The following is an 11,596-nucleotide window of genomic DNA, read 5'->3' on the forward strand; positions in this document are numbered from 1 at the left end:
TAAGTGATAAAAACATCTAACATGGCCACTTCTAACGGATTTAAATTGTCTGCTACTTTTTGCCAGCCCTCTCTCCTGGCTTTTGCAGACTTTGAGGTGTTCCCTGGCGTTTTGATTAAACATTAAAATTCCGAATAAACTTCGGCTATTAGTTCTTGCTCCGCTGAGGAGAAAAACTGAGCGCGCTCTTTGGCCACGCTGAACAGCCAATAGCAGCGTTGCTGATCAATGTTTCTACTATCGATACATATCCCCATATTATGGAAGGCATTTTCTGCCAAATTTAAATAAATAAATGAAATGATTAAAATGAAAATTAAAACCAGATTAACGATTTCATTACAGAAAACTGTATGCAAAAAATGTGACAAAATTGAGAATGAAATTAAATGATTTCATTTTCACAGCATTATCCCTGTCAAATTGAAAAATAAAATGCAATGGGTGATTTCACATTTCATTTTCACTACAGTCTCGAGGCAAGACTGCCAATATTAAAATGAAAAGCCAAACGTGAAAAAGAAACTGCAAATACAGTTTTTACAATGCTCTTTAGTAACGCTCACGCAATAATAGTGACACAATTCAAATACAAATGTAAATTTTCGTTTTCATTTTAATTCCTCTTTTATTTCAGTTTTCATTTTCGTTTTCATTTTCAAAGACAACCTGCATGCAAATTCTATGTTAATAAGTGGGTGTGGCTTATTCTAGTAACGGCGCTGAGACACGCCTTCTGTAAAGCTAGAATTCATAACCTAGTTATGATGTTAGACTCATACTAGACCATAATCGACGATGAGGTTCATTCATGTATTAGGCTGTTTTGGAAATTCAACTATTTGGGTGTACAGAAGTCTTAGTAACACCATTTCTACAACAATTATAGCCAGACATTAATACCCACTGGCTTTAACCGAGAACCTCGGCCAATGTTTCATATTCGCGTCGTGCCTAACAACGCCCTTCAGCCGTGACTTATTCAGATACAGCACTAGTCTAGAGTACCTTATTGCTTTTATAAAACGGTTACCACGCAATACAAATATTAATCCCGAAACATATGTATCTATGCAACTTTCATGAAGTAAAATGAATCACTAAAAGCCAATTCCTTCCGCTGGAGAAAAAAAAATAGTCCCTGACCATAAAGCAACAGAATAAGTTACATTATTTCTCCATTAGATGGAGACAAAGACTGTCTTAATGAGTGAGTCAGTCAGTCAGTAGAGAAGACTTTTGAAATGACTCAAACTTGTGATCACGCAGAAAGACGCAACTGACATTACTATAGGCACGGACAACCCCTATTAACTGTTAAAAGTACAAGATATCACACCGGACATTCAAACGGATTTTTTATTATGAATATAGGACTGACCTGAAGGAAAATGCTATATCTAGCCTACTGTAAATGCAGGTACACTCGCTTTCTCGATCTCATCCAGAAGTTGTTACTGGAAATGAAAATCAGCATTGTGATTCTTTTTGTACACAAACTTAAAATAACCAAAAGACACGTAACAGTTAAACAGCGGACAGATACAGGCTATGTATCTGAATAAGTCACGGCTGAAGGGCGTTGTTAGGCACGACGCGAATATGAAACATTGGCCGATGTCCTCGGTTAAAGCTAGCGGGTATTAATGTCTGGCTATAATTGTTGTAGAAACTGTGTTACTAAGACCTTTGTACACCCAAATAGTTGAATTTCCAAAACAGCCTAATACATGAATGAACCTCATCGTCGATTATGGTCTAGTCTGAGTCTAACATCATAACTAACATGGTCAGGCTGGTTGTTTCCATGTTCTAATGCTGCGGCAGCTTCCCGCAAAAGCTCACTAACAGATTTCGCCATATCTTGTCGTCTCGATTACAATATAATCACATTTAAATAATTTCGTTTCACACATTCATCTCATGCACATGGGATGTCGACGACTTCTCTTTACAGAAGGCGTGCCTCTAGCGCCGTTACTAGAATAAGCCACACCCACTCATTAACATACAGTGAGGAAAATAAGTATTTGAACACCCTGCTATTTTGCAAGTTCTCCCACTTGGAAATCATGGAGGGGTCTGAAATTGTCATCGTAGGTGCATGTCCACTGTGAGAGACATAATCTAAAAAAATAAATCCAGAAATCACAATATATGATTTTTTAACTATTTATTTGTATGATACATAAACATTAACATTATTATTAATAATATATAATATTAGGCTATAATATAGCCTAAATCTTTAAGAATATTTGATTGAATGTTGTGCTTGTTCAATTTAATAAAATTAATACTTTAATTGTGATCATTAAAATAATTGAATATTAAATATTAATTGGCCAATGTTGCTCATTTATTAATAGTATTTATATACCGGTATAATAGGCCTATATAGCACCCCCTTAGCACCTGCGTTAAAAAATTATCTGGTGCCGCCCCTGAAGTTATAATGGCCCAGTATTAAAAAATGGTCAGGTTTAAATCAGGCTCGGGCTTGGGTAGGGTCGGACTTGATTTTTTTGGGCTCTACATGAATTACAGTGAAGTTATTGAATATTTTTCATAAATAATAATCATAAAAATTATGCAAAAAGATATTTATCCAAACAGGACAGCAGTGATGTGTGAACTGAATTTGGCAACAATACAGTGAATTACGGTGAAGTTATTGAATATTTTTCATAATAAAAATCATCAAAATCATACATTTAAAATTGTATATAGAAATAAAAATATATTTTTTCCAAAATAAGAGTTGTAGTATAACCATCAGGACAGCAGTGATGTGTGAACTGAATTTGGCAACAATACAGTGAATTACAGTGAAGTCATTGAATATTTTTCATAAATAAAAATCATAAAAAATATGCAAAAATAATTTTTTACCAAAATAAGTGTTGTAGTATAACCAGCAGGACAGCAGTGATGTGTGAACTGAATTTGGCAACAATACAGTGATTTACAGTGAGGTTATTGAATATTTTTCATAATAAAAATCATCAAAATGATACATTTACAATTGTCTATAGTCTATTCAATTAAAAAATAAAAATAATATATATAATAATCAATACTGATTTTTTTTTTATTTTATTTTTTTAAATAAGTGTTGTAGTATAACCAAAAGGACAGCAGTGATGTGTGAACTGAATTTGGCGACAGTACAGTGTACTCACGAGTTATTAATCCGGGAAGTTCGAATCTGTGAATTTATGGCCAACTTTACTCAACTAACAAAGTTTGACAGTTAAGTAAAGAGACAGAACAAGACGACAGTTTAGATGACAGAACAAGACGACAGTTAAGACGACAGAACAGGACGACAGTTAAGTTGACTGAACTGAACAGGACGACAGTTATGATGACTGAACAGGACGACATGTAATATGACTGAACAGGACGACAGTTAATATGACTGAACACGACAGAAGGCTATAGGACTACAGTTCAAGTACGAAAGACAGAACAAGATGACAGGACAACAGATCAAATCGACATAAACAAAGAACATACACATCATCAACATACTAATTTTTCTGAAAAAGGAGGATCAATACAGTAAGGACGACAGAACAAATCGACATAAACAGAGAACACACACATCAACATATACCACTTTTTTTGAACAACTAGACAATAACTGTTGACAAGGCCAAATGTGTAGTACAAAGCACAAAGCAGTCGACTCATTTTTGGCACAAATGGAACCCCATAATAGCGAAAGTGACATCTCTTCACCTGAAACAAGAAGCTAATAAATGCACGATTGAAGTATATGTGTTTTGTGTGTGATTTTCGTACGATTTGGGTTTTTTATATGAATAAAGAATGTTTACAGAATGCATATGCTAGGTAAGGATAGCCCATAGCTTCATCTAAAATGCTAAATATAACATATTTCAAAGTCTTTTTATGACTTGAAACCATTTTAAACCGCGACCGGAATATGATACAAATACTCTATGGTGTTTTCAAGTGAGCTTTAAATAAAAGTGTAATATTAATAAATTAAATTGTGTCATAGCTTGAGGCTACTTGTTGTGCTAATGCACCTGCTGCAGGAGCTTTCTATTCCATACAATCATTTTTAAAAAATAATTTGCATTTAAAGTTCCAATAATAGTTTTTTGTTGTTTGTTTTCTAACAAGTCTTAAGTTAATGGGTGGATTATTCGTGTATAGGGGGGTTACATTAGGTGTCGATGGCCACGCATTATGCCAGAAGAAAGGCTATAATGGGTGATTTCAAACAAAAGAATAAGGATAAGAGAATAATGAAGATTAAGTCTCATACCGGCAGAGGTGTGAAAGGTTGGTCGATTTAAATGAAAAAACATGAATTGGGCCAGTTCTCCTCACCAAACATTAGTCAAAGACTGTAAATGGGTGTTTACAGGGCAATAAAATATTCTTATTAGCCTTCTCTGAAACTTCCCCTGACATCGTCTCACAATAGGCTTCATAAAATGTATAATTTTAGAGATATCATCCTCAGATTTGAAATGAAGCATGGCCACAATTGTGGCTACACTTTAGTTGTGGTTATAAGTTGCTATCCTAAATTCACATAATATTTTTATACATTTAATAAATATATTCTTAATAGTTGTTTTTGTTTTTATGTTTGAGCTTATATATCTCAATATTAATAACAGTCTGGTTAATTTTGAGTCTTGAACTGTAAACTCTCAAGGGTTGGCTTTCTAAATATATGTTGGTTATGTGTCTATTCAGAATGACTTATGAGCAGCAACCTTTTTATTTTGGGTATGTCATGTATGCATCACTTGCCAAAATTGGGGCTGACTGGTAAGGGGTCAAATCGTGAGCTTAACACCTCTTTTTAATCGTAGAAACGTAGACAAGCAGCTACAACCTAATTTTCCTCGAAACGAGCTTTCCTTCGCAGTGGATAAAATACATTGATCTCTATGCGCTGGCTGAGAGACAGATCCGAAAGGACCGTCTGCAAAGTGCAAACCCCGAAAAGCGTTATTACAAAAACAGTCAATCACTTCACTGTCACACACTATAGTGTCACCAAATTCAGTTCACACATTACTGCTGTCCTTTTGGTTATACTTACTTATGCAACACATACAACACTTATTTTGGAAAAAAAAATTTTTTAATTGTATAGACAATTGTGAATGTATAATTTTTATGATTTTAAAAAATATTCAATAACTTCACTGTAATTCACTGTACTGTCGCCAAATTCAGTTCACACATCACTGCTGTCCTTTTGGATATAGCCTACTACAACATTTATTTTGGACAATTTTTTTTTTTTTTTAATTGTATAGACAATTGTAAATGTATGGAGCCCCTGAGGGGACCTGTGGAAAAAAAAAAAAATAGGACTTTCGCGTGGGCACGAGAAACTTTCGGTTTGCGTTATAGCGTCATTAATACAAATGTGGAAATATGGATGATGTATATATCATTTATGTTGTTGTTTGACGTTTTGAAGTGTATATTTTAGCAAAAATCTCAAGCAAGGTGCTATTAAAGACAAGACTTAGAGGCATATTTTAGTCACAATTCAAATAATTGTATTAACTTTGAATATAGGCCTACTTTTAATAAACTTTGTATTTGTATGTGTATTGATAAAAAATAAACAACAGGCTAATAATCTTCTGCTACTGAGATGAAGGAAACATTTTTTTAAAGAAGTAAAGTTCACACGATTGATCAAACTGTTCCGTCATCAGCTCTTCCTCAATTCCGCACTGCAGAATAAAATAGTCATCCTCTGCTGCAGTTGTACGGATTCTTAACGCATTTATTGCAACTACATTTCATCTTTTTCTCATCAAACAACCAGATTAACGAATGGTTCGACACAACCCGTACCGAAGAGCCTAGACAGGTCTTTCTTCTGTATAGATATACTGTATACAGGGTAAATGACGACTGTTGGCCTACCATGGTCGCCCTCGTCCAGTAAGTTTTAAATAATAATAATAATAATAATAATAAATTAAGATATAAATCAATATAATTCGTTGTAAATTAAATATTTTAAACAATAGCTACAAAAAGGTAATAATTGACTGTATATAGTCCTAACGTTCATGCATGAACTGTCATTCAGACTTACTGTCTAACAACCAGAGAACAGAGAACATCAGAGATATTAAAATACATACTCTTCTGAGTTTTATGATGTAGGCCTTTTTTTATTAAAATTTATCGGCCTATAATTTATATCTCAAGGATGCGCGCTTGTGCGTGGCGCACTCGGTCATGTTGAGAGGGAAACACGCATTATATTATTAGGCTAGTCTATTCAGAAATAGTGTAAAAGACCTGTAAATAAAATACAACATTAACATTATAAACACTATTAATAACATATAGGCTATGCGTATTTTACTTCCCCATAGCCAAATCCTTAAATGAATGGAATCAGAAAACAACAAGAAATGAAAAATAAGTAACCACTTATAATAATAATAATAATAATAATAAATGCAAAGTAGTCTATAAAAATAGCCCATTGTGCCCTTTATTACAAACAACTTTTAGCCTATTTTAAACGCCAAGCCTAAACGAATTTATTTGAATCGAAACTGAAACTATACCGCAAAGTTGGGTTCGCGCATCTTTCGTTCGGTCCAAAGTTTAATACTGAACAGGAATTAATAATCATTTAATAATGAACCGGCTGTGATGTCAAGTTAATGCCAGAAGTGAACCGATGTTGTTAATAGCGCGATTCGCCGGCGCCATCACTTGGATTTGTTCCTCAGTTGGGGAAATAACTTAATACTTTATCGTTTCATACTCTGTCATTCGAAACATTTGTGTACATTCAAAATGAATTTCTAGAAAAAGATGAAATGTAGTTGCAATAAATGGGTTAAGAATCCGTACAACTGCAGCAGAGGATGACTATTTTATTCTGCAGTGCGGAACTGAGGAAGAGCTGATGACGGAACAGTTTGATCAAGATAAATAGCAATCTTGTGAACTTCTTTAAAAAAATGTTTCCTTCATCTCAATAGCATAAGATTATTAGCCTGTTGTTTATTTTTTATCAATACACATACAAATACAAAGTTTATTAAAAGTAGGCCTATATTCAAAGTTAATACAATTATTTGAATTGTGACTAAAATATGCCTCTAAGTCTTGTCTTTAATAGCACCTTGCTTGAGATTTTTGCTAAAATATACACTTCAAAACATGTCAAACAACAACATAAATGATATATACATCATCCATATTTCCACATTTGTATTAATGACGCTATAACGCAAAGCGAAAGTGTCTCGTGCGCACGAGAAACTATCGCGTGCGCACGTGAAAGTTTCTCGTGCCCACGCGAAAGTTTCTCGTGCGCACGCGAAAGTCCTATTTTTATTTTATTTTTCACAGGTCCCCTCAGGTGCTCCGTATAAATGTATAATTTTGATGATTTTTCAATAACTTCACTGTAATTTACTGTAGGCCTATTGTCGCTAAATTCAGTTCACACATCACTGCTGTCCTGATGGTTATACTACAACACTTATTTTGGATAAATATCTTTTTGCATCATTTTTTGAAAAATATGCAATAACTTCATTGTAATTCACTGTACTGTCGTCAAATTCAGTTCACACATTACTGCTGTCCTTTTGGTTATACTACACTTATTTTGGAAAAAGGTGCTGATGGGGTGCTAGATATATTATATATAAATACTATTAATAAATGAGCAACATTGGCAGAGGTGTCAAGTAACGAAGTACAAATACTTCGTTACCTTACTTAAGTAGAAATTTGGGGTATCTACACTTTACTGGAGTAATTATTTTTCAGACGACTTTTTACTTCTACTCCTTACATTTTGACGCAATTATCTGTACTTCCTACTCCTTACATTTTAAAAATAGCCTTGTTACTCCTATTTAATTTCGGCTTGTTTTCATTCCGGCTTGTCGTCGTAAAAAAAAAAGAAAAAATTGGCCAATAAACAAACGGTTTAGATCTGACTCCCGCCTCCTGAATACACATCGCTAAACTGATTGGCGTTGTGGTGTCTTTCTAACTTGTGAGAGGCTGTAGTCACATTTGGTTGTGCGCAGCGGCTAAAGTCCTCCGAAGGAAACCATGATGCGGTAAGCGATGGAGAAATCGGGGCAAATCGCGTCAAATATTGATTCAGAGAGAGAGAGAATTAATTTTTTTTTTCTTTACATTACTTTTACTTTTATACTTTAAGTAGTTTTGAAACAAGTACTTTTATACTTTTACTTGAGTAAAAAGCTTGAGTTGATACTTCAACTTCTACAGAAGTCTTTTTAAACCCTAGTACCTATCTATACTTCTATCTGAGTAATGAATGTGAATACTTTTGACACCTCTGAACATTGGCCACTTAATATTTAATATTCAATTATTTTAATTATCACAATTAAAGTATTAATTTTATTGAATTGAACAAGCACAACATTCAGCATTCAATCAAATATTCTTAAAGATTTATTATTAATAATATTGTTATTTCAACATAATATCTCGTTATTTCGACATAATATGTGTGCGTGCAACAGTGTTGACTGCAAAGATGAAGTCCACGATCGCCATCTCCGTAATGAAAGTGCCTATAGAGAGAAATGCACATCATGGATTAGGCTACATAATCAGAGAGTAGCCTATTTCTTTTCGTTTTGAATTGTTTCGTTTAAAGACAGTTCAAGCTTTCTTTAGATAAATTTCTCATGTCTGTGAGGCATACACTGAGTTTCAGTTTATTTATGATGAGATGCGTTCCAGTTCACGTGCAAAGTGACCTCCATGTCATGATTACATTGTCTGCTATATTTACTTCTTATTTATTAAATTGGTAATCAATTGGTTGATGAAAAATTTATTCAAATTAAGATAAAATTTCTACAAAACAAAACTTAATCAAGTGGTCAAAATCATGTCTGACCCACTCCATGTCTCCCGATATATTGCGCATCCTATCTTACTCGTGCTGTTCACTTTTCATAATCAACATAGATGGCAAAAAATAACATTATAATATTTTAACAAATATGAAATTAAATGCGCTTATTTAATGGCTATAGCACGTATAAGCCTACAGACTCTATTTGTATAGCTGCACATTCATTTAATTCAGAATTTTGCACACATAAGTTGAAAGGCATTTGTTTGTGCATAGGACCACCAACTCATCCAGAGCTGGAGAGATGCCATGCTATCTGGAACAACAGTCTCTTTTGTACAGATGTTCTGGTTATGTCCTTCCTAAATAAAAGATTTTTCATCGAACCAGAATTATGTGGATCCTTCTGTTTTTTGAAAAAGCAAAATGCCAGAGTCAAAAGTTTTCCAATTGGTTCTAAGGTTGTCGTCTTGCACAATAATCAAGTTTTATGCTAATTAACACCTTTCATTGTCTTTCTCTGAGCATTTAGGCTCAATCTTACCAAGGATAAACATTATTTATAAAAAAAGTCTCCAAGTTCCTTGCAATTTGGTTTATTAAAAATATTAAAATTAATCAATACACAACACTTGTCAGGTTAAGTAGTTGTCATATTACCATACAAATCTTGTTACTAATAAAAACATTTGGTGTTTAACATTAATGACCTGACAAACATGCTTTTGGCTTTAGTCTCAGATCTTTTCAAGTAGACCAACGTTATACAACAGCCTCCTAAATGATGTGAACCGCTGGCGTACAATTCCTCCTGAGCCGTCCACCTCGACTCCATTTTCTTGAGCATGTTCTTCAACTGCTTGTGCTTGACTTGCACTGTTATTCACATTCAAAAACCAGAAGTATTCATCATCACAGGCTCCCAGAAGCTCCTTTATTTCATTTGGTGTGTTGTCTTTAAGATACTGCCATGCTCTTTTCCCATTGTAGTCCATGATGTCTACATCGGCACTGAACGCACCAACCAAAATCTTCATAACCATGTACTGGCCATGCATGGCAGCCAAGTGGAGAGGCGTCAGACCTCCACTGCCTCTCAAATTCACGTTCACTGACAGCCCCTCTTTTTCAGCATGCCTGAGAAGCTTAATCAGTGTCTCGTCCTTTCCATTTTTTGCCAACCAGTGGAGAGCTGTAAAACCACTAATAAAGTCTTTTCTGCTCAATAAACTGCGATCTTCCGCGAGAAATTCCACTATGGTCTCATAATTCCCATCCACAACAGAGAGCATCCACGCGTGCTCCATGGGATCCAAAGCCCAGAGCGCGCCGCAGTTCAAAGTGTCTCCATTCGGTGCCTCCTCCTCCTCTTCTTTTGACGATGTGTGTTTGGATGATAAAATACTTGACAATCCAGATCTGTTATTCAGAAGCAGCTCTTTTAAATACTTCTTACGCATAGCGGGCGTGAGGGAGCCCTTCTCCGAAGCATCGACGGATAGTCTGCGGGAGGCGCTGCTACTGCTGCCTGGTTCACTGGAGACCTCCAGCTGTTTCTGAAGTCTGGATCTGCGCGAGGAGGCACTGCTGAACGCAGGAGACACGGGTCGAGCACCATGTCTTGAGAATCGCTCTTCAAGATTTGAGCGGAACTGGCTTGCTATTCTGTTTTTAGGGGAATCTGAATTACTTCCATTACTGCCTGAGGCTTTACAGTCTGAATCTTTCGGTTCTTCTGAGAGCAGTGCTGCTTCTCCCACAGCGGTATTAAATTGTTCCTCAGTCCTGATGGGCCCACTGCTGCTCCCCTCATACATACTGGCGGATCCCAGGGAAGCTATTTAGATAAGATCCAAACTGAAGAGGCTTACATAACCAGAGAAAAACATCTTCCTTATATTCACTTTTCTAGGCTATAGCCTATGTTCAAATCTGTGTGGGGGGAAAGGAACATAATATGCTTAAATGGAATAAGATAGTTCAGTATATTATTAGAAATAATAATAATCAAAATCTTTAAAAAAAAAAAAAAACTTTAAAAGGATAGGCTATTTAAGTAACGTGAATGATTTTGTTTTCTATTGGGGGAAAAACGAGTACTTCCTCATTTGTGTTCCTCTTTTTACATTTGTTTTTAAAACAAAACATTCACAGTAGGCTATGTACTATTTTACATTAGGCTACATCAAATTATTTCATATTTTAATCTATAAGCTTGTAGTTTAGCTTCAGTATGTCGATTTAGGTCTGATTATAGTCTGAAAAATAAAATTACATCGAACATTATCTTTTCTCCTTCTCGGAAATGTTTTACGAGAATTGTAAGTAGGCAAGGCTATTGATAAGTGTCAGTGGATCTAACCTGTATCTGAGGTGATTCATCAGATGCCGTCTCACCTGTTGTCCGCACACAGCTCTTTCTTCTCGTCCCTCTCAATAAAGCAGTCTACACACAGTTCAACCAAATAGGTAGATGGCCTTCACAAACATTTTTAAAGCTTAGTTAAACGACTGTTTTTTTCCTTTCTGAGAATCAGAAAATGAGTTCAGTGAGATTACTTGAACCGAAACTATTCAAGTGTGTATTTCCTCACAGTCCATTTCCGACGTTCAAACCCTCCCCTAAAGTCTAAAGTGCAAATAAGCTCACTGACACTGACCACTGACTGCCCAACATTTCAAACCCATGACACTTGTGACTAT

The 11,596-nt window shown here is 35.1% G+C and overlaps 1 protein-coding gene across 2 annotated transcripts; it reads right to left on the bottom strand.

The window, feature by feature from the left end:
* Positions 1 to 9,473: 9,473 nt before the first annotated feature.
* sowahd (sosondowah ankyrin repeat domain family d) lies at positions 9,474 to 11,498 on the bottom strand. 2 transcript variants are annotated; one of them, XM_084132330.1, is made up of 2 exons: positions 11,291 to 11,498; positions 9,474 to 10,825 (listed from the first exon to the last, which is right to left on the bottom strand). In XM_084132330.1, the coding sequence occupies exon 2, from the start codon at positions 10,708 to 10,710 to the stop codon at positions 9,631 to 9,633; it is 1,080 nt and encodes a 359-aa protein (XP_083988456.1). In that variant the 5' UTR covers positions 10,711 to 10,825; positions 11,291 to 11,498; the 3' UTR covers positions 9,474 to 9,630. The 2 variants fall into 2 exon arrangements, with proteins under 2 accessions (XP_083988456.1, XP_083988455.1); XM_084132329.1 differs by having other exon boundaries at positions 11,256 to 11,475.
* Between the last annotated feature and the right edge of the window lie 98 nt (positions 11,499 to 11,596).

This window comes from Abramis brama (assembly GCF_963993115.1).
Source record: "Abramis brama genome assembly, chromosome: 13".
NCBI classification, from domain to species: domain Eukaryota; kingdom Metazoa; phylum Chordata; class Actinopteri; order Cypriniformes; family Leuciscidae; genus Abramis; species Abramis brama.